At 38.1% G+C, this 24,846-nt stretch overlaps 1 protein-coding gene across 2 annotated transcripts in view; it reads right to left on the bottom strand.

The window, feature by feature from the left end:
- Nucleotides 1-23,771, bottom strand: part of SLC22A15 (solute carrier family 22 member 15) — a 97,550-nt gene extending 73,779 nt beyond the window's left edge. For both annotated transcript variants that reach the window (XM_074188516.1, XM_074188517.1), the window contains exons 1-2: nt 23,682-23,771; nt 6,442-6,654 (exon numbers count right to left, since the gene is read on the bottom strand). In XM_074188516.1, the coding sequence (XP_074044617.1) occupies nt 6,442-6,654; nt 23,682-23,768 (300 nt within the window). In that variant the 5' untranslated portion in view covers nt 23,769-23,771. The remainder of the gene's footprint in view (nt 1-6,441; nt 6,655-23,681) is intronic.
- Nucleotides 23,772-24,846: the final 1,075 nt, after the last annotated feature.

Genomic DNA, 24,846 nt, shown 5'->3' with positions numbered 1-24,846 from the left:
GGCAGCCTACAAATCCAAATAAGACACAATAAGACAAAGATTTAGCAACAGTGTGAGTTTGGTAGGAAAGTATTTTTGATGGCACTCATCTTCTAGATAGAAATGAGTGTAATTGCTTGTTTAAAATAATTATTTTTCATTATATTTAAAAATAATCATTGCTGAATATATGGAGGGTTTTCTTTTTTTTTTCCTTTATGTAAAAAATACTAAAAGAAGCTATTTTGAAGAGTGCATAATGGCAGCTATGGAGTTAGGAAGATCTAAGTTCAAATATTGTCCACAGCACATACTACTTGTATGACCTGGAAGAAAATGCATAATTTCTCAGTGTTGCTGGCTCTGTATATTAAGCTAGTTGTTCATATAGACATATTTATTCATGAAAGAAGGTAGGAAGTTATGAAGGAAGGAAAAAAGGAAGGAAGGAAGGAAGGAAAGTAGGGAGGAAGAATCGAAAGGAAAGAAAAGGAAGGAAGAGGGAGGGGAAATGGCAGTGAGAGTTTGGGGAAAGCTAGTAATTTCAGTTTTGGACATAAGTTTTAGATGTTGAAGGGATATCTAGTTTGAGATGTCTGACTGACAGGGATACAAGTCTGGGACAGATATGACAAAATTAAAAAGGAAATGAGGGCAATCAGGTTGAAGTTTTTTGGCCCTGGAGTCAGGACAACCTGAATTCAAATCCAGTCTCAGACACTTAATGATTACCTGTGTGACCTTGAGCAAGTCACTTAACCCCACTGCCTTGCAAAAAAACCCAAAAAAACCCATTTAAAAACAATCTGATATAAACCCAGCATACTCAAGTATACTCACTAAAGGTATAACTGCATTCTTTCTTTGGAATGTCAGTTCCCTGAACCCCCAAGGTTTCATTTTTGTATCTGTGACCAGAAACATGCTTTAAACCATTCTTAGAGAGATTTAATAAATAATAACAGTTAAGTGGCATAATAAATGGTGCATCAGAACTGATACCAGGAGGAGAGCTTCCTGAGTTCAAATCTGACCTCAGATTTTACTAGCTGGGTAACTCTTCAAAAGTCAACCCAGTTTGCTTCATTTTCCTCTACCAAATGAGGTGGAGAAAGAAATGGCAAATCACTCCAGTATCTTTGCTAAAAAAATTCCTAAATGAGGTAACATAGTGTGGATATGATTGAAATGATTAAACAACAACAAAATTTAATAAATGTACATCAATAAAAGTACATCAAAACATGAGAATAGGTTAGAAAGAAGTAAAAAAAGACAAAGATTCATAGAAGATGGGAAATGAAAGAGACCATAAAGATAACCTCCATCTTCCTCATCTGAAAGAAAGGGAAATAGGCCCAAAGAGATGAAAGAGCTTTCTCCCTAAGCCCAAATTATTCAGCTAATAAGCAGCAAAGTAGAATTCTAAACGGATCTTCTAAGTTCAGGGATATTTCTCAGTACATGATATGATACTTCAAAGTTTGCCTGGTTTTTTTTTTGGCGAGGCAGTGGAGTCAAGTGACTTGCCCAAGGTCACACAGTGAGGTAATTATTAAGTGTTTGAAACCACATTTGAACTCAGGTCCTCCTGACTCCAGGTGGGTGCTATTTCCACTGTGATACCTAGCTGCCCCCTGGTTTTTCACATAAATAATTTTGCTTGATCTTCACAACAACCTTGTGAATTATTATTTTCACTTTATAGATGGAGAAGTTAAGACTGAGAAGTTGTATGATGATTTGCCCAAGCTAAGGTCACATAGCTAGTAGTGTCTGTCTGAGGCCAGATTTTAACTGAGGTTTAAGGCAGAATTTGAATTCAAATCTCCTTGACTCCAAATCTAGCCCTCTATCTACAGGACCAGTTGGCTGCCTAATATCACATGATGGTGAAGTGAAGACACATTTAGAGAAGCATAATTTAGATGTATCATCTTTTGAGGAGATGAGCTGTGGCATTTCTAAAAGGCCCCATCAATAGGGAATACAATAAAATTCAATCTGGTCATATATGTTGGTATATTGACAAAGGATTAGCCTGGGTAATTTTAAGAAAGGTTGGTTCCAAGGTTTTCGATTTTTATGTTTTGGGCTCACTAATCCAAATTTACTAAATCATCTACTAAATTAGGGAGGGGCTGACATCAGGGATCCTTAAAATATTTAGGTTTACCAGAATTACCATACCACTTATATGGTATAGACAATTCCAATTTTATTGATATATATATAGTTTCTCAATGCACATTAAGTTGTTTGGCATTTTTTTTTAAACAAACTAACATTCCTGTTTTTCTTTTAGTTAGGCCTAACATTTGAAATTAGCAGAAGTCTAGAAAAAATAGGCTTGCTTGATTTCAGACAGAATCTCCTTTAGGCTAAGGAAATTTATAATAGGTAATTCATAAACTGTAGCTTCCTTTGAAAAGCCTAGCTAACCGAGGCAGGAAGGAAAATGGATGCTAGGCCACCCATATGGCCACTGTCTTTTCTAAAGGACCAGATTGTTGGAAAACCCCAGTGGGAGTTGCTTACTTAGTAAAATTCAGTCCTCTTAGAAGGAGAAAAATGACAGAATTCCTTATAGAGGGCTACATGTGCACAGGTTGATTGGAAAAACCAGAAAAAACATATGACTGTTGTCCTTACCCATTCAGCCTTTCAGCCTACTGCCTTATCAAACTAGAAGGCAATGGCCTTGAAAATATTGCTTTTGAGATGACTGAGATGAAATTCAAATGGGTACCACATTCACCAACAACACACGCTACTCCATCTCAGAGCTTGTTTAACTTTTCAGAATGATAGGCTGGTATGACAAATAGCTTCTCACAAACACAACTCTGGGCTATTCCCTACTGACCCTTTCTCACTAGTGTATTGGCTATTGGCTTGGCTACAAAGATGAAGATTCAGAAAATCTTGGCAGAATTATGGCCTCTTCACTCTCTGTACTTCCTGAAACTCCCTCGCTATGGGAGGATGTTGCTAAAGGAGGAAATTGGGCAACCATCGGCCTTCTGTGATGAGGGAGTCATTGGACAGGGTATTTCAGGAACAGTTTCATGGTGATTAACTAACTTGCTCAATCTCTGTGTAGTTGTCATTCTGAATTACCACTTAATGGGTGAAGTGTGCAGGCTATTACAATCAGTAACACCGGCATAAGGAAGCAAGGCATTAAAAAAAATGAGCTTCCAAAGCAATTATTGCAGTGGATTTTTCAAATAGTTTTTATACTCTCTCTTTTGACCCTGGGGTAAGGCTTAGGGAAAATATATTAATCTCAAGATAATAATCAGTCCATTTCAGTTCCACATTATCCACAATGATATTAAAGAATCCAACCTTACTCTTTTTTGGTTGCAAACATTAATTAAGCATGATAATTGTGTGTCTCAGTGATGCTTGGTACTTTCTGAATGAGTCATAGCTCGGGGAATAATTTGAATACAGCAGACAGCAATTTGCTACATAAATTCACCCCAATGGCTATTAGAAACTCATTTCAGAATAGTCAAGCCTGCCAGTTTATAGTCTCTCCAGCATACAGTATCAAGTTAATCACATCTGCATCCTTTTTTTTTCCTTTGCCCCTTCCTAAAACACTTCATAAGAAAAATGTGTTCAAGGTCTGACAGGGACACAATGTGAGGAAAGGTGGTTATGATTTTTTGATTACTTCTTTTCATTACTTTCATGAGTTGTTATTCAATTGTGTTTGACTCTTTGTGAATTTTCTTGGCAAAGAAACTGAAGTGGTTTTTCATATCCTTCTCCATCTCATTTTACAGATGAACAAAATGAGGCAAACAGGGTTAAGTGACTTGCCCAGTGTCACACAGTGTCTAAGGCTAGATTTAAACTCAGGGAGATGAGTCTTCCTTACTCCAGATCCAGTACTCTATCTAGTCTGCCACTTAGATTTCACTTTCTTTTTTTGTTTTTGTTTTTGTTTTTGCAAGGCAATGGGGTTAAGTGGCTTGCCCAAGGCCACACAGCTAGGTCATTATTAAGTGTCTGAGGTAGGATTTGAACCCAGGTACTCCTGACTCCAGGGCTGGTGCTCTATCCATTGTGCCACCTAGCCACCCCTAGATGTCACTTTCTTGAAGAGGGATTCATTTAAAAACATTCTGATCCTCTGTACTTTCCTATACTTTTCATTCCCATTCAGACAACCAAGCCATTTCTAATTCCACAAAGACTATCTATGTGGTAAATGTTTCACATCACCAATGTGCTTGCTAGATCTTCCTCCCCAGTCATCCTGGAAAGCTCACATCCCTCATTGCAACATATGTATTTGGGGTTTAAGCTGAGCAACAATGTGGGACTACAGAGGCAGTCTAAATGGAATCTAGGATAAAAGAAAATTGAGCTCAGTTTCTAATTTGAGACATAGGTTTAAGTGAAACACAAAGAAAAAAGACAGGTGTTGGAAGAGGTGGAATATGATCACTATGTTTCAAGTGGAGAGGGAGTAAGTATGTTCCATTTGGCCCCAGAGTTAAAACTAGAAGTGAGCTCAATATACAAAGAAACAAATTTACATTAGATTTGAGGAAAAAAAAAAACTTCTCAACATGGAACTGCCCAAGAAAAACTTGTATGACCAACAGGGTTGCTATAGAGAGGATCATTTCATCTTCTCATTTGGTAAAAGCAGTTTCTTAGATTTGCCTGAGTCCTTTTGTTTTTCTCCTATCAGGATTCTAACCTGACAAACACAAGACAATTCTTTGTAGCCCTCCCCAACATCAAATGTAGCTATAATAAATGTTTATTGAACAAATTACTCTCACTCTCTTCCCTGCCTTGGTCTCTCTGGCTCCTTTATCACAATAGTTTAAGGGGATGGTTAGGGATTTGGTTAGGGATTGCTGGGTGTTATAGGGGCAGTTGGGTGACACAATGGATAGAGTGCCAATCTGGCGTCAGGAAAACCTGAGTTCAAATTTGACCTCAGACACTTACTAGCTGTGTGTCCCTAGGCAAATCACTTCACTCTGTTTGCCTCAATTTCCCATAAAATGACCTGAAAAAGGAAATTGCAAACCATTCTAGTGTCTCTGACAAGAAAACCCCAAATAGGGTCACAAAGGATTGGACATGACTAAAATGACTCAACAACAAAGGAATTTGGACAAAGTGATCCCTTAAATAAATATAAGCAACTTTTGTCTTTTTGCTTTTCTACTACCAGTTTCCCCACTGAACTGTTAGCAACATGGAGGATTACTGCCCATTGCTTGAGTGTTTCCCACTTCCAAAAAGAGTGTGAGATTTCCAGTCCTTACTCTGTGGCACTTGATAGATTCCCCATGTTACCTAAGTCTAGGTCCAATCTATTTCATGAACCTCATGTGCCATGTATATGGCATGAGATATAAATATAACTTAATGGCATGAAAAATAAATATAACTTAATAGTGGCAACTAGGGGAGTAGTAGATCTGGTATCAGGAAGCCTCAGATACTAACTGCCTGACTTTAACTCTCTCAGTTTCAGTTTTCTCTTCTGTAAAATAAAGATAATAGCAACCCCTACCCCTTTAAGTTCTTGGGAAGATTAAATGAGATAATATTTATAAAGCAACTTGCAAAATTTTAAGTGGCATATAAAGGCTAGCTATTATCATGATAAAATATTCAAGAAATACAGTTATCATAGTAATGTGTGGGATAAATGATTACATATGAAAAGTACATCCAAGGAGACAAAAAACAAAAAAAAAAGAAATTCTTCTTTCAGAACATGTCTAACAAGGAAATGTATTTAACATGATTGCACATGGATAACCACTATCAAATTACTTTCTGATGGGGAGGAGAGGGGAAGGGAATTGGAACTCAGAACTATTGAGCATGTTCATGTCAACTTAATGCATTTGAACATTAGATTAATAAATTTAAAAAAATACAAAAAAAATTGTCATGCTGTGACATTTCCTGTGTTATCTCATATGAACTTCTTTTATAGGATTTCTGCTCCATCCTTTCTAGTGAGGAGAGAAAAGAATAAGTTTTTAAATAGCATTTTCCTATTCTTTTATTGAAAAGGACGAATTTGAAGAAGGCGATGTTGTTATCTGGGTTCCTTGGATGATCTTGAAGCCAGGAAGACCTAGTGACTAGGTATCTGACTATCTGAGACAGGGCAAATCACTGAACCTCTCAGCACTAGACAACTCCTGCCTGAGAAGGGGTCGACTCACATCAGTAGGAAAATAAGTTTCCTCTACAGGAACCCCCTACATCCACTCTCAGTTCCTATCCCCACTCTTTAGATAACAGCACAGTGCCATTATTAGGACAATTACTGATTATGCTTATGATGGTCCTTTGAGATGTACCTAAAACTCATATATGTAAAATTAAAAAAAAATGGATGATCAGGGGAAAAAAGGCAATTTATTAAGTGATCCAGTACATCTTTTTCTCTTCCTAATCATTTACCTCGGAGGCGATGGAGGTGAAGCTGCCACTGAAATGGACGTGCTTGTGCATCTCACTTCCATTGGCTGTCAGAAACCATTCCCCAAAGGCTTGGTCTTCGGTCCTTGACTGGTTGCCATGGCTTTGATTAGGCAAAAGCTCTGCCAGGTCCCAGTGGTAGGAAGGCGTAGCCCCGACCAGTGCAATGAGGATTGCCTCCGTGGCAACATAAAGCTAGCAATACAAAAGCACAAAATTAAAACATCCCACAGAAATTCACTATCCACCTTAAAAATCTCCACTCATGAATTTACAGTTCTCTTTTGGATGTATTTTTATGGCTAGTGTAATTATATATACTGTATAAATTATAACACTACCACCAATACCTCGTGGGTCTAAAATTTCATAGTTTTCAAAGGGCTTCATGGAAATATTGCATGATTTGAGTTTCACAGAAGGTTAGGAAGATGAGCAGGATGAATGTGATACTAGCCCTCACTTTAGAAGTCTGAACATCCCAAACTGTTATTTCTTTTTAGATACTATGCCTAAAAGTAATTCAGATAAATTCAGATAATTTGCCCAAATTCAGATAAGTGCCACTAGGTGGCCACTCTTAACTGCACTACGGTTATGTTTTTCATATGAATTGTTAACTTAAGTATCAGAGAATAGAGGACTTGCTTGTTCATTTTTAAAAATCAAAAAGATCATATTTGCTAAACACAGCTAGGCATAACATTTACTAGATTTATTCATTATTATATTTAAATATACTGCACAATATTTAGAATAAGATTTAAAGAAATTCAAATACCTAAGTAAATCTAGATTCTCAAATTATTAACCTTTAATTGTTTGTTCTCAATTACTGTTTAATCTCTTCCTTCTTTTCCTCTAAGCTTAGGAAGATTTAATTTTCCTAAGATCTTCTCTTTTTTTCTTTTACTTTAGATCTTTCCTAAATACTCTGAGACTTGCTAAAGCTCATCCTCAGTTCCAGTATCCCTATGTGTCAGCTCTACTAAGTTCTGCCCCTCCTTTTTTCTGCTGCCAATTCCCTCTTCATTATAGCAGGAGGAACTTGTTTCCTCTTTATGAGGGGAAAAAGTCTGGCATGACCTAATTTTCAGCTCTCCTGCTCCTGACAACTTGGTCCCAATTTGCTTTTCTAGCCTTTTTTACATATCATTCTCATCACAAACTCCATGGTCCAATTGCAGGTACCTTCTAATTGTAACTTAACTTTGCCCCCCCCCCCCATCTCTCAGCTTCACAGTTTTGCTTTGGATGTCCTGACCTCACTACCATCTTTTCAAATTTCCAGTTACCTTCAAAAGAAGAGGGTTGTATAATCAATAAAGAACTAGCTTCTGAGACTGGAAAAGTGGGTTCAAATACTCTTTCTCTGAACTGTACTGACCCTGGGTAAATCCGTGACCTTGACACCAGGTTGTGCCTTAGTATCTTAGGCTATAGTCTCAAGATTCTGGTCTAAGACCAGAAGCAGTAGTAAAAGTATCGACTTAAATCAATGGAAGAGGTTATCTATTCTAGGAGTTTATTATACCAATGAACTTACAGGTGTGCTCTCTTTCCCTGTCATTCTTGTCCATTGAAGTAGGTAGTACAGGGGTCAGTCTCAGATCCTTCCTAGCTATATAACTAAAGGTAAGTTGATTAATGTTTGCCTCAGTTTCTCCAACTGTGAAATGGGGGATAATAACAGCATCTACCTTTGCAGGGTTGTGAGCATCAAACAAGTTAATAACTGTATAGTATTTGGCACCTGGTATACACTGGGTCCTCTATAATTGCTTATTCCCTTTCCTTCTTTCAAGATTCAACTGCAAATGAAGTTGCAACTTCAACCTGAAGACTTTGCACATTCCCCCTTCAAAAGTTGCCTTGTGTCTATGATGCACAGACCTACATATGTATATTTATCTTCTTATTCAATAAGGAAGTTCCCTGAAGAAGGGATTTATATCCCTGACACATAATAATAATAATAATAATAACCAGCACCATCATAATAGCTGACATTGTATAGCACTTACTATTTATATCTAACTGCTATATAATGTATATATGATATATTTATGTACCATTTACATAACACTTAGTTTATATCTATTATCCTATGTGATCTTCAAAATGACCTGAGAGGTAGGGTCATTATTATTATTATTATTATTATTATTATTATTATTATTATTCTCATTTTACAGATGAGGGAACTAAGATAGACAAAGGGTAAATGACTTTCCAAGGGTCATATAATTGATGTCTTAGGCTAGATTTGAGTTCAAGTCTTCCTGATTCCAGGTCCTGCACTGTGACACTAAGCTTCCCTAACACAGTACTTGGTGAACTATAAGAGCTTAAGAAATGCCTGTGGATTGATTCTCTTTTCTGTGGGCTTCAGAGAAGGAAAATACAGAGCAACAATTCACAGCCTTTGTGAATACCCAGTATTCACCTAACTCCAATCACAATCCTTTTCTGGAAGTGTACATACAGTTATTCCCACCATGGTTCTATCAATGGGCTCTCAGTACACATAGGTTTAGACAGCCCAGAGCCTTCCCTATTTGGATGGAGTCATCTCTGCTTATAGAATTCATTCTTTTCAGACATTTTTTTTTAGTTTTTTGCGAGGCAAATGGGGTTAAGTGGCTTGCCCAAGGCCATACAGCTAGGTGATTTACTAAGTGTCTGAGCCCGGATTTGAACTCAGGTACTCCTAACTCCAGGGCTGGTGCTCTATCCACTATGCCACCTAGCCACCCTCAGACATTTTAAGAGCATAATTGGATATTGTGAGGCACAGTAGAAACAACAAGTTAACAAGAATTTAAAAAGCATTACTATTCAAGCAGAAAGACAGTTCCTATCCTCAAGGAGCTTACATTCTATTGGTGGAAGAGAAAGCATAAAAGAATGATGAGAATGAGAGTGGCTGGACAGGTATTCTTCTTAAAATAGAGAGTTAACCAATCAGAGGATGAAGGAAAGAACAGGGATTTATGTACCAATGACTTGTTAAGTGCTTTACAAATATCTTCTCATTTGAGAAAGAGGCTGCAGTAGGAGAGGGTAATCTAGTGTGAGAATTCCAGAGGTAAAGTGATCTCTCAGGGGGAAGAGGTTTCTGGGGCATGGTAGAGCAAAGAGAAAGTTAGGAGTATAGCCTGGAGGAGAATTAATTTTGAACCAAAGATTATGGTCTCTTTCTTACCTATTGCAATGTGTGATGATAACCAGATCACCTACTCCTCTCAACTCCTCAGTTTCCTCATGTTTATAATGATACTGTGTGATCATTTAGGTCTTCACCAACTCTTAATTCTATGATTCTATGTAAGGTTTATACCATTTTTAATCTTTTATTTATGCTTCTGGGACTCTTTTAGTTGTTTACAAAAGACTCTCATTCTCAGGTCCAGACATATTCCCTGCTTTCTTTGCTTTGATCATGGATGTCCTTGGCTCCCTTAAGTCCTAGCTAAAAGTCCCATTTTCTATAGGAAGACTTCCACAAACCCTCCTAGTTCCAGAACCTTCCTTCTTAATTATTTATTACACTTACTATCTCTGTGACCTTGGGCAAGTCACTTAACCCTAATTGCCTCGAAATACATCTAGTCCTCCTGATCCATATCTGGCCATTGGACCCAGATGCCTCTGGAAGAGAAAATGACTAAGGATAACCCCCCTCATTCAAATCCAACTCACTTGCATGTCATGGCATCAATTCCCTGATGTCAGGATCTTCTTTGAGAACAAAAGACAAACAACAACATTTATCCTAGATATAGTTCATTTCGAGTATATATTTGTTTGCATTTTGTCTCTCCTGAAAAATTATAAACTTCTTGAGGGCAGGGTGTCTTTTGTCAATGGCTGGAATATGAAAAGTACTTAAGAAATGTTTACTGATTGACTGGTGAAACCTAGAAACCTCTTTAAAAAAATTTTTTTAATACTTGAAAGAAAAGTTAAATTTCAGGTAGAAGTTACTGAAAATAAAGATGAGCTTTTTTTTTTCTCATTCCAGATCACATACCCCATGAAATCTATCTAGGGGACCCAGGTTAAGAATCCTTGCTTTATAAAGAATTAAATAAAATTTCTATACAGTAAATATGATCCCAATTTTACTGATGAGAAGAGAAATGTGGAAAAGTGATGCCAGCAGCAGGGCCAAAATCAATAAATGAAGCTTCAGGACATCTGCTCCAAACACCTTCCATAAAACCAGATATATACACTATTTTTAGGTTTTTTTTTTTAAATTTAGCCAGCACACATGAACTATTAGGTTAGTAATGCAAAATTCTGGACAATGTTTGAGTTCACCTGGCTCTAAGAAAAATCATTCTTTTTTTTCACAAAGCTGATGAAACAGAAATTACTTTCTGATCAGATGGACCACTTGATAAAATCTGGTCATCTCTGAAATTTGCCATGTGTTCTGTTATCTAAAGAATAAAAAGTCTATTTTATGAGGCAATGATCCAACTGTTAAGTGAAAAAGTTGGATTTTTTTTTAAATCAAAAGAAGAACTGTTTGTCATATTATGAGAATAAAATTGTTCTGGAGAAAAAAGGGGGGGAATCATGACATGATAAGTAGCATAATAGAAGGCTAATATAAACATGTTAAGAAGCATTTTCACATTTAGTAGTAAATCTAGAGTAATGAAAAACTGATGTAGGTCATTTTAGGGGTGGCAATTTATCTTGATAAAGGAATCTATAAGAAACTACAACATAGGATAGAGCCATTTCACTGAAATATTCAAGAACTGGAAATTACAGGTACAACAAGATCACAATATTTATTTGTTTCTATTATGTGTCAAACACTGAAGAAACAAAAGACAAAAATTAAACAATGTCTTCTCTGGAGGATCTTACATTCTATCATTGGAAATATGTATACACAAAGGTAGACACAAAATCAGTATATACAAAATAAACACAATTTAATTCTTGGCAGGGGAATATTACTAGGTGGAGGAACCAGGAAAGACCTCAGGGAAGAGAGGCAGCATGGTTGAGATTTGAAGCATGAATTGAAGGAACCATGGATTTTAGATGGGACAGGAATATATCTAGGCAAGGAGAATAATATGATGTTAGAAATGCTAGGGATGAGAGGCATATTGCAATGTATAACAAGGAGCAAGCTAGTTTGGCTGAACTCAAGTGCATGACAGGGAAGGAACCAACATTAATAAGCCTGGAAATCTAAGTTGGAGCTTAATGTAAATGACCTTAAATGTAAAGGGCTTTAGATTGTAGGCTCCTCGAGGGCAGGGATTGTCTCTTTTTTATTAATTGTATTCCCAGGATTTAGCACAGTATCTGGAGCATAGTAGGTAGTTAATAAATGCTTATTAGATTGGATTAGACTGGAAGTGTCCAACAGTGGAAAACATTTGATCCTTCTGGTATCAGGAAGTTGCTCGATTTTATTGAACAGGAGAATGATATGGTTGGATCTGTGCCTTATGATATCACTGTTGTGTGTAGAATGTGTGTAGGTTAGAGAAAGCATGTGAAGCAGTGACACCAATTAAAAGGTTACTGCCATAGTCCAGGTATGATGTGTTAAAAGACTGACCTAAGCAGGTTAGCAGTGAATGGAGAAAAAGGAGATTTGAAAAAAAATATTCTATGTATAGAAACTGAACTGACAGGACTTGGTGACTGACTGGGAATGAGGGGAAGGTGGGGAAAAGGAAGAGATGAAGATGACTTTGAGGTCATGAACCTGGGAGACTGGATGGAGACTGGTACTTTTGACAGAAATAGGAAAGTTCAGAAGCAGGGATAATGAGCTCTGTTTTGGATGTGTTGATGTTGAAATGTCTATGAGAAATCTAGTGTGAGACATCTAAAGGCATCTGGTAAAGTGGGGGTGGGGGGAGGAGACAGAGATAGAGAAAAACAGAGACACACATAATGACACAGAGACAGAGATAGAGACAGAAACAGAAAGACAGAGACAGAGAGACAGAGAAAAAGAAAGGCAGACTGAGGGAGAGATAGAGAAGAGACACAGAGAGACAGAGGCAGAGAGACAGGTAGAGAGACAGAGACAGAAAGAGGCAGAGACAGAGAGACAGACACAGATAGACAAGTAGAAACTGAGAAACAGAGACACAGAGACACACAGAGAGATGAATTCAGAGCCGAGATTTTGTGGGGGGGGGGGGGATCTACAGTTAAAGGGAGATAGATGATGATCCAGACTATTAAGAGTAGAAAGTGGTGTCTCAGTAATATCAAATGCAGCAGGCCCTCTGGAAAGATGAAGTCCAAGAAAAGGCCAAGAGATTTGATAAATAAAGAGAACACTGGTAATTTGGGGAGGAGCTTCAATCACAGAACAGTTCCTACCTGCTTAGCAAATTAGATCTTAACTACAATGCCACACAACATAGGTGCTATCTAATTGTTTGCTGACTTTAATTTAATCTGCTGAAAGTCAGCAGAAGGTAGTGGAGGGTGGGGGAGGAAGGGAAAGCAGAAGGATAGGGCTCAAGATCAAGAATGTTCTAGTGAGGGGCAGCTAGGTGGCGTAGTGCATAAAGCACCGGCCCTGGAGTCAGGAGTACCTGGGTTCAAATCCAGTCTCAGACACTTAATAATTACCTAGCTGTGTGGCCTTGGGCAAGCCACTTACCCCGTTTGCCTTTCAAAAACCTAAAAAAAAAATGTTCTAGTGAAGGGAATAGTGGGGAAAGTGGTTTTCTCAGAAGGTGTGATAAAGGAAAGTAGAACAGCCATCCTTCATCTTAGTCAAGTCAATTAAGTACCAGTGTTTTTTATTATCTGGACTATATGGTCTCTGAGTCCGTTTTACAGATAACTCAATTGAGGCAGGTGCTCACACAGAAGTCAAAAGAAGCAATTACAAGGACACTCTCAAAGTCTCTCTGAAGAATTATGGAATTGATTGCAAGACATGGGAGATTCTGGCAAAGGACCTCCCAGCATGGAATGCCTGCATCAAAGAAGGTACTATGTTCTATGAGTGAAATGAAATTGCAGTAACTTAAAAGAAATGTGAGATTTGCAAATTTAGAAATATCTTTATTCCAAATGTTCATATGAACTCCATATATATACATATATATGTATATATGTATATATATATATATATATATATGTATATTATATATACTCAACCTGCCACAGAGTCTTCTAAGCTCAAATTGGTCTGACACAGTTAGACATACTAACTTGACTCCCTTTTAGTCCCTTCGAAAACAAAAGAGTACAATCTAACCAAAAGGGTTGGCCTATATGGGCTCCTTTTGAACTGTAAATCCATGATCCCTTATTCATTTAAAAGAAGAAAGGAAGGTTTGGTATCCAGAAAAGAGTATTTTATTAAGTAGTTCCCTCTCTTTCTTCCTTAGTCTGTGGGAATTCAATTTCAGCCAATCAACTAACTTTTATTAAGAGCCTACTACTATGTGCTAGACACTATGCCCCAAATACTGAAGATTCCAAGAAAGAGCCAAGTCAGTCTCTCTTACAGTGAACATACAGTCTAACTTTATGTCCCCAGGAAATGAAATGCTAATTATCCCTTTTTATTTTTAATGCCAGTTATATAGGGGAAAAAAAGCTATTTAGCCTTTTGTCACAAGCAAAAGCTATTCTTCACTAGCAGTTCTCTACCTCAATTTATAGTCTTAAATCTTAGTGAATCTTATGTCACTAGATCTTCCCAAATCTTAACAGCAGAGGGAAGTCCCATTAAAGATCCAAACTTGAGCATACTATGGAGACCTATTAACACTTCAATGATCTACCCTAGCCTTACAGGCTTAAAATGAATTTCAAGGCTAACCAGTTCAATTCCCTTACTTTATAGATGATAAAACTAGAGCCCAGAGAATAAGCCCAAAAGACAGGCTAGAGGTCATTCAGGTAATATGTAGCAGAGTCATTACATCTTGCAGTGAAGTAAGTAGTATCTGTGGGCTTGAGGTTACCTAACCCTACCCTAAAATCAAACTCATTACATCGAAGAGTATTAGCACAGGTCAGGGCACAAAAGTTTGCCAAAGGTTTCATTGACACATGAATTTTAGTTACATGTGACCCTTTTGATTCTTGTCCATTAGACAACCAACCACCAGTAAAAGTAAATGAACAAAGATTGGATAATCCAGAGCTAAGTTCCCTATCCCTGTTTGCAATTTAAAATATTATTTTATAGTGAATTGTCAAAAGTAAGAGAGAATAAAATAGATCAGCTAATCAAAAAATAGCAAGTGATTTGACCAATCTTGGAATTTAAAATTAAACTAATGGTGTTTTTGCAATAGTGTCTCCTAATTTTGTTTTAATTAAAATATTATGAAACAAACTGAACTTTCCCCAATGAAGACAAAATGGCAGCCAAGACAAAGCATACTGAATAGGTAAGAGGTAAAATGAGGAGATAACCTGGTATTAAAAACTTGATATGAATAACCATAAATTGTTAGAGTAGACAGCCTGATGTTATAAAGAAAATACTAGACTGGAAGTTAGAAGGCTTGGTTCTTGGTTCCTGACCCTGTCTCAATAGTTATGGGACCCTCATCAAATCAGTTCATCTCTTTAGGCTTCAGTTTAATTACCTGGAAAATGAAGGAGCTAGACTTGATCTCTCATGTCTTCTAAATTCAAAAAAATTATATAGTTTTATATGAATCATCCTAAAACAAATTCAAAAATAATAAAAGAAAAAGTGTACTATCCATATATTATGTGCTACCAGATATTTCTATCCATGTGGTTTCTAAAATGATATGTCAATTTTTTTTGTCTTGATAGTCTTTTATTTTTTCTAATTGCATATAAAGTTTTCAACATTCACATTTGTAAGATTTTGAGTCCAAAGTTTTCTACCTTCTTCCCTTTCCCTTCTCAAGACAGCAAGCAATGTAAAAGAGGTTATACCTGTACAATCAAGATACAACATTTTAAACTCAAAGGAAATTGACAACTCTAAATTTTAAAAATGCTTAAAGAAATTAAAGGCAACACTGGGGAGTAGACAGATAACAGAATCTTTAGTTCTTGTTCCTGATTGTGCTGGTTATGTGACCTTGGGTAAATCCCTTAATGTTTCAGTACCCCAGACCACTCTAAGATTATATTTATATTTTTGCAGAATGGGGACTGATTTGCATTTCCAAAGGGAATTTCTTCCTTATGTCAATATAATTACAAATCTGGTTGGTTAAGGTAAAAAGAAGAAATAAAGAATAATGCTGCTATCAGAACATCTTCTGTTAATTTTACAGATGCATTAAAAATAGAATGGAAAAAAATGTATATAAGATTTCTCAGATAAAGGTTGGATATCTAAGATATCTAGAATGCTAACAAATAAATAATACAAAAACCAGTGTCCAGAGTAAATAAGTGGACAAAGGATATAAATAAGCAGTTCTTGAAAGAAGAATTGTAAACTACAGACAACTATATGAAAGAATTCTGCAAATTACTAATTATAGGAGAAATGTGAATCAAAACAAAGATTTCCTCTAATACCCAGCAAATTGGTAAAGATAGCAAAAGATGGGAATAACTAATATTGGAAAGATAATTGAAAGAAATATATATTATTGCCTTGTTGATGGAACTGTGAATTAGTATACTATTCTGGATAATAATTTGTAATTATATAAGTTAAATGACTAAAATGTCTATGCTTTTTGACCCAAAGATTCCCAAGCATCTACCCAAGAAGTTCATTAATAAAGAGAATGGTTTTATATATGTCAAAATAATTGTAGCAGTCTTTTTTGTGGTAGTAAAAAAGTGGGAGTAAAACATCCTCATTGAATGGAGAATGAGTAAATAAATTGTTGTAATTTGAGTATAATAAAATTGTACCATGCTATAAGAAACAAAGATTATGATGAATTCAGAGAAGCATGGAGAAATTTATTGATGAAGTGACATTAAATGAAGTAAATAAAATCAAGAAAACACATGATCATGACAACATAAATAAAAACAATAACATCATATAATAATAGTGCTATTTACTTATGCACTTAATAAATGCTTATTGGCTTGAAAATGAATGTTGTAATATTTAAAAAGAGAAAAATAAGATACTTTCCCCAATTCCTTTGCAGATATATATATATATATATATACAAATATATATATATATGTATATATATATATATATATGGGAGAGGATGTTCCTATGAATGTGGAATATTGCAAACTTTGTCATATTTTCTTCAGTGTAGTAATCATTTGTTGAATTTTCTGCGATATATGAGGGAGAGTGTTATAGGGAGAAATTCTAAGAGCATAAAAACAAAAGATGTAAATAACAATTATTTTTAAAAGTGTATTTACTCTTTGCTTCTTCTTATTGATACTTACACCTGGTAAGGGAATACCTAAAGATTTCATGTACAGCAAAACAAATCATCATGAAAATTAAATAAAGAGGTAATAGGATACAAGAGAGACAAGATTTTTTTTTTTTAGTTTTTGCAGGGCAAATGAGTTAAGTGGCTTGCCCAAGACCACACAGCTAGGTAATTATTAAATGTCTGAGGTCAGATTTGAACTCAGGTACTCCTGACTCCAGGGCCGGTGTTCTAGCTACTGCACCACCTAGCCGCCCCCAACAAGATTTTTTTTAAACTTTAAAAACAACATGAAAGGATAAGACATTATTAATGTTCATGACTATTCTCTTTCTCCAAACCTGGTAGTGTATATTAACCATCATTTTACCAGTTAGGGTAATGACATTTTTGTAAATTACTCATGAAGGATTTCCAGAACAGTATGATCCAAAATTAATCAGCAGGACCAATACTTTAATGAATCTTGGCATAGTTAGGGTATGATGAGTTCATTGAATGAGTACTCAACCATTCTCTATCTTTAATCTTTAATTTAGCCCACAATTAGAGAGGTCATAAGGAACAGTTATATGGGTTATATGGTTATAATGGTTATATAGTCAGTTCTCCATCTCTGAGAATGTGAAGTAGGACAATGGGTGAAAGCGGAAAGAAGCCACCTCCTACACACTCAGTAACCAAATGAGTAATACGTTTCAATCAGTTAGCAAGCACTTTACCCCTCTAGGTATTGCTTTCTTCATTGATAAAATAGTAAAAATAATTTCATATCAACCTCATAATTTTATTAGGAGGAAAGTATTTTGTAAACTTATGAGCACCTTAGAAATATGATTTGAAGCCTTACAACTGGGTATATATGGACAAATGGTTATGCCTTTCTAGGCTTCAATTTTTTTCAGCTGTAAAATGAGGCTGGAGATGATAAGCTCTTTAAGTGTCTTTTCAATTCTGAATTCTATCAATGTCTATTAACACAAGGTTGCCATGACTCTACTCTCATCTCAAGGGGTGGTAGAACCTTGCTCTTGACTTTGAATATGAAAATTTCCCAAATTCCAATCCTGCTATATTCCTCTTCTCAAGGGAAGCCTTCCTCGCTTTTCTCCTCTCCAGCTTGACATACACAAAGAGATCTTCTCAAAGGGAGTTTAGGAGATGACTATAGTGTCAAATATTTAGAGGTTTTTGAAGATCATCTAGTCTAATCTCCCTCACCCTCTCATTTTACAGCTGAGTAAACTAAGGCTCAGAAAAAGCTAATGATCTGTGAAAATCATGAAAATAGTCAGAGGCAGAGCCAAAATTGACAATGATCTGCCCTTCCTTTATTTTTATTTTTTTAGTTTTTGCAAGGCAATGGGGTTAAGTGTCTTGCCCAAGACCACACAGCTAGGTAATTATTAAGTGTCTGAGGCTGGATTTGAACTTAGGTACTCCTGACTTCAGGGCTGATGCTCTATCCACTGCACCCCTTGCCCTTCCTTTAAAACCCATCAATAGAAAGAAAAAAAAAAGTTGACACTAATAATTGTGCTTTCTCTTCCTAGACTGTAGTCACTTGAAAACAAACAAGATTAATAAAATCCTAGATCTCATTGAAGGTTGTTACAACAGAAGCAATGTCTCTCCAGTCAGAGGAAGCCAGTTCAAATCTGCCTCTGATATTTACTATCTGTGAGACTTTATGGCCTTGCTGTTAACTCTTCTAGAACAGAGATCCTTCTCATTAATTCTAGAGCTTTGTAGAGGAACAGCAACATCACATACAATAAGCAACTAACTGAGTCCGTGGTTTTTTCAGCGGGTCCCAGAGACATAAAATGTTTGCAAAGCACACACATATACCTTGGGCCAGCACAATGTTCTCTAATTGAAATGGCAATGACTCAACATTGTTTGTAATTGTTACTTATCCCTGACTATACAACTAGTTTCTGGCATCAGTTCAAATGTCTTTTCTTGTATCTGTATTCTTCACAGTTAATCATTTCTTAGAGCTCAGTAATATTCCAATAGAATTTAAAACAAAGGAGTCTATCTTGTCTTCCATTTTCCTTCACATTCACAAATACAGAAGTCAATTCAACTAGAATATTTAATATTTTCCTGCCCTTAGGTGTGTGAAGGGTGCCTCAAACCCAGTTGGCACTTTAATTAAATGCTAATTAACTGACTAGTCTTTCAACTCACAATCTCTACCAGGAAATAGAGGCAAAAAATGAAAAGTAAACTAAATGACTCAACATTAAACATTATAATCCACTCTTATCCGGTTCAGTAATTTTAAGTTGGTTAAGCTTGCCTGGTGATTTTTTTAAAAGATATCCAGACAAGGCTAACTAGATGTGATGGCTATCTTGGGCATCATCCTCAAATCTTACTCTACTCCTTTCTTCCAAATTAAACTACTCTCTGATCTCTGATTTGCCACTTACCTACTTTTCCTGATGTTTCCTATGGAATGTCTCTCCTCCCACTCCTATTCATATTGAATTCCTTCCCTCAAAACCCAATTTAAATGCTCCAAGAAGTCTTTCTTGTTTCCTCAATGGAGTCAAATTCAAATAGAAGCAGGTCCCAGTGAGACTCATATTGACTTAGAAAATCACAAAATCACATTATCTATGTTGTCTTATATTTTTAATTTCTTTGTTCAACATTTCCCAATTATATTTTAATCTGGATCAGGCCACATTAAAAAGTTCTGCACCTTTGCACCATCCTGTCAATGAATTTGATTTTTCTGCTCTAGTTAATAATCCCCCCCACAAACATTACATAGTATAATGTTCACAGCTATATAAAACACTGACTTCAAAGTATCATTTTACTGTTATCACTTATGTGTCCATTATATTCCCTGGAAAGATTTATGGGGGAAGGGGCTCTGTCATTTAAACTTAGCACCAAGCTCTGCGTAAAAAAAAGGGTTCTTAAAGTATACTGAACTGAATTAAAACTAGTTTCATTTTAGGTACATGACATTTTTTGTTTAACATATAGAATCTTATAACCTATATCAGATTGTTAACTGCCATGGGGAGGGGTGGGAAACGAGAGTGATAGAAAAGCTTGCAAAAGGATAAATTTAGAAAACTATCTTTGCATGTAATTGGAAAAGCTACACACACACACACACACACACACACACACACACACACACGTGCACTGAATATAGAGGGAAAGGGAACCAATTGCATGTGAATGCTGCCTCAACTTAAAAGTCCTTTATAAATATGAACACAGTTCATAGAATCATAGATTGAGAACTAAAAAAGGTCACAGAATCACATGGAGAGAGATAAAAGGGGTAGACCTCAGAGATACAACCAATATTGCAGGTGAAAAAACTGAGATGTCAAACCCACCATTGCCATCCTCAACATGTCCAAGTGCCACAGGAAACACATTAAAAATGCAATTGGGAAATATTTAACTAAATAAAATACAATAGAACATAGATGATGCTAACATGTGGTTTTTCTAAATCAATTTGCTCCCTTCCCTCCCCAGAAAAGATCCTTAAGTACACTTTACAGACCCTGGTTTTTATTTGAGTTTGACACCACAGCTCTAGGTAATTCCCAAAGTAGCAATTTGTATGTAAAATACAATAGTAGCTTCTTTCTTACACTCCTTAAAAAATATGATCCTATTTGCAGTGTCAGATCTTGATGTCAAATCTTGAGCTCAAAGATCAATGCAGATAATAACTACAACCATCAAATTAAAAGATACTTGCTTCTTGAAAGGAAAGCAATGGAAAATCCGGATAGCATACTAAAAAGCAGAGACATCATCCTGTTGACTAAAGTTCATAAAGTCAAAGTTTTTCCAATAGCAACATATGGATGTGAAAGTTGTCCTATGTGGAAGTCTGGGCTCAGTAGAATCAACTCTTCTGAGCTGTGGTGATGGAGAAGACTTTTGAGAATCCTTAATACGGCAAAGAGAGCAAAACAGCTAATACTTAAAGGAATTGACTCAGGTTATTCCCTGGAAGGTCAGATACCCCCAAATGAGAAATGGGACCCATTGGAAAAGGTCCTGGTGTTTGAAAAGACTGAAGGCAAAGGGAGAGGGGATGACAGAGAATGAGATGAAAAGATAGTGTCATGGAAGCAATGGCCATGAACTTGAACAGATTTTAGGAGATGGTGGAGGACAGAAGGGCCTGTGCTATTGTCCATGAAGTCACTCAAAATTAGACATGACTGAACAACTCTTAGCAGAGCCCTTATAGACACTACAATGCATGTGTGTGGGAGGAGGGTGGGTAGAAAAGGCAACTCCATCTAAAGGAATGGAGGGTCAGACTAGAAGTCACAAACATTTCCTTGAGTTCCTTGAAGTTAGACACTCACTTAGTCTTTCTTGGCATCCCTAGCAGTGAGCACACAGTGCGTAGTAGGTGCTTAATAAATGCTACCTCAGGACCTTACTATTGTGTGACCCTTGTTAAGTCATTTAACCAATCTGAGCCTGCTTTCTTCAATAGAAATAATAATAGTGCCTACATCCTTGGTTGGAAAATCAAATGAAACAATCTATTTAAAGTATTTTTGCAAGCCTTAAAGATTTATATAAATGGCAAGTAACCATTATTATTTATGCACAAGATGGCAGTAGTGATGCTAAAATATGTAGAAAAGTCATCTGACCAGCAAGAATTTGGAAAGTCTGCCAACTCTGGCTGATTCATACCAGGTGATATCTGAAAAAGGTGGTAAATTCAGGAGCTTTGTGGCAAAATGTGGCATGATGTGGAATGATGGAAATGTAATACAATTTTACCCATAGGGAAACCGAGTCTCAGGGAAGAACTGATTTGCCCAAAATCACACAAGTAGCTGGATCTGAACCAATTTCTTCAAACTCAGCAAACTAAGCTACATAACATACTCTCCTTTTTAAGTAGCAAAAGTTAACTACATTATTTTTGCTTGTTTTTTTTTTAGGGGGAGCTTATATTTGACCCAGTTTTGATAAATTATCAAAGGATATTTCCAGAATGCATTATAAGTTTGTACAGGGCAACCTACTCCAAAACCTCTTTGTAATTCTTCCCACCCTCCCCCTACCCCAAATATAATGTGATGAGTTTTTCCACACAGTAATGAATATTTGTTTACTGATGTCTGGGCAAAGTATTCAAACAATCAACTTACAGGATAACTTTGGGAAAACAGTTTATTAGTATACTGGGAAAACAGAACCTGACCAATTTCCTTTCTACTGATGAGTACAAAAAGCATCTACACCTCAAATAATACAGGAAAAGAAAAGAGACTCATTAAGGCTAGCTCCTATTTTTTCAAACTTTCCTGCTGCCTCCTCCTTTTGTGCAATTCCATCATTCTTGTGGTCATATCACAGTGCCTAGACACACTGGGTGGCAATTTAGTAAACTGAAGAATGCTCATAGGCCTATGCCCCCTATTAGTTAATCTCTTCTTTGATCAGGCTTGAAATTCTTGCTAATAATTTCCAAATGTGAACTCATGAGAATGGCTGTGTTTTTCCACTGTATCACATAAATTTTACAGTTAGAAGGGACTTCCTTCCTACCTCCCACCACTTAGGGAAGTGAAGCAATGTTGGCCTTTAGAACTCAGGTTTCTCAGACCCCTCTTTACAAATTTGTTCATTGCCCAGAATTTTCTGAGCTTTAAATGATTTCCATAAACTACCAATAAATAAATATACCAAAATGCTTCTATAAAATCCCAATAAAACTGAAAATTTATGGCAGTGTATATACACAATAGATGAAAATTTAAAGTTATTTCTTTTACAAGGCAATGGGGTTAAGTGGCTTGCCCAAGGCCATACAGCTAGGTAATTATTAAGTGTCTGAGGCCGGATTTGAACTCAGGTACTCCTGACTCCAGGGCCAGTGCTCTGACCACTGAGCATCCAGAAGTTCTTTCTGGGTGCTAGCTAAATGGAAATGTACAAGAGTTTGAACAGAAGTTATTCTATACAATGCATTAAAATATGAAAAAGAAACAACTTTAAATTTTCTGAAAGGATGCTCTTGTGCATAAAGGGCTAGACTGGATCAGATAGACCACTTACTTCCCAGGGCATCCTGGGTTCAGGGCAGAATGGATGAGCTAACCATTGACTGTTCAGCACTTAGTAACCCAGAAACCAGTGGCCCAGGAGTGTCTTGCCCTTCAGATGAATCTTTCTTTCTATCTATCTATCTATCTATCTATCTATCTATCTATCTATCTATCTATCTACCTTTCAGTCTGTCTGTCTGTCTATCTACCATCTATCTATCATCTATCTGCCTTTCTGTGTATCTGTCTGTCTATCCATCTATCTACCTATCTACCTACCAGTCTGTCTGTCTGTCTGTCTGTCTATCTGTCTATCTATCTACCTATCTATCTACCTTTCTGTCTGTCTGTCTGTCTATTTATCTATCTACCTTTCTGTCTGTCTGTCTGTCTATCTGTCTATCTATCTACCTATCTATCTACCTTTCTGTCTGTCTGTCTATTTATCTATCTACCTTTCTGTCTGTCTATTTATCTATTTACCTTTCTGTCTGTCTATCTGTCTACCTATCTATCTATGTATCTACCTTTGTCTGTCTGTCTAGCAGTCTGCGGAGCGCAAGGCAAGGGCAGACAGCCGGATGACTCCGGAGCCACAAGGCCCTGGGCCACCCGGGCCCCGCGCCCCCTCTCCCCCTCTCCCTGGAGCTGGAGGACGGGCCGGCTCCGGGGCGCCCCGGGGCGCCGACACGGAGGAGGGCGGCGCGGGGCTGGGCCTCCCCGGTCTCCTCGCCGCCCAGCGGCCCGGAGGATGCGGCGGGCACCCACTCACCTGCAGCAGCACGGCCAGCAGGAAGCACAGGTACATCTGGTAGATGCCCATCTCGCCCACCGCCTGGAAGGCTTCCTCCAGCTCCATGGCCCGGCGGGCCCCCGGAGGCGCAGCCCCAGGCCGCGGCCCAGCCTCCCCGGACGGCGCCCCCCGGGCCCGCGACCCCCAGCGCGGCGCTCGGCTCCTTCAGGCGCGGCCGCCGGCCGGCGGGCCGGGGCTGCAGCGGGCCGGGGCGCCCCGCGACGGCGTGAGGCGGGCCGCGGCCGCCGGGCCCGGGACAGCCCAGACTCCGGCCCGGCTCCGGGCGGCGCTGCTCCGGCTGCCCAGCATTGGAGGAAAGCGCGGCCAGCAGCGTGCGCAGGGGCGGGGCCAGGGCCCGCGGCGGAGGGGGGCCCGGGGAGCCCAGGCCCGGGCGGGGCGGGGGCCGCGGAGGCGCCCCCTCGGCGGCCCGGGAGAGGAGGATGCCGCGGCCTCCAGGCCCTGGCGAGGGCTGGCCTCGCTCTCCGCGCTCTGCATCCCCCACGGCAGCGGCTCCCCGGCTCTGGGCGCCTGGCAGGGCGCTGGAGGCTCAGCAGGCAGCAGGACGGATGGACAGTGGCCTCCCAGCAGACCGCGAGCGGCCGCAGAGAAGCCAGAAACACACGGCCCCGGCTTCGGGGGGCTCAGGGAGAGCGGCATCGAGGGAACTGCGCGCCACGTACGTGCAAGGCCAGTGGCAGGAAATCTCTCAGGGCGCTGGCTGTGATTGCACCCTGTTTCTGGGGAATGAAAACAATCCCACAAATATTACTATATATACACACATATATATATGAGAAAGAGACAGAGAATAGACATAAGTAAACATGCACACATACAGATATATACATAGCACAGAGAACAGTGACCTGGGCACTAGGGATAGATATGTGGATGCATGGATGGATGGATGGATGCATGGGATGGGGATAGGTAGGTAGATGGATGGATGGGTAGATAGATAGAAAGATAGATAGATAGATAGATAGAGATAGAGATAGATAGATAGATAGATAGATAGATAGATAGATAGAGATAGATAGATGGATAGATAGATGGATAGATGGATGGATGGATGGATGAGGAGAAAGACAGACAGATAAGGAGACAAACAGATAGAGGTATACATACATACATGCAGAAATAT

The sequence above is a fragment of the Macrotis lagotis genome, chromosome 5 (genome assembly GCF_037893015.1).
Source record: "Macrotis lagotis isolate mMagLag1 chromosome 5, bilby.v1.9.chrom.fasta, whole genome shotgun sequence".
In the NCBI taxonomy this organism is placed as follows: domain Eukaryota; kingdom Metazoa; phylum Chordata; class Mammalia; order Peramelemorphia; family Peramelidae; genus Macrotis; species Macrotis lagotis.
This window is presented reverse-complemented; position numbering and strand designations above follow the sequence as displayed.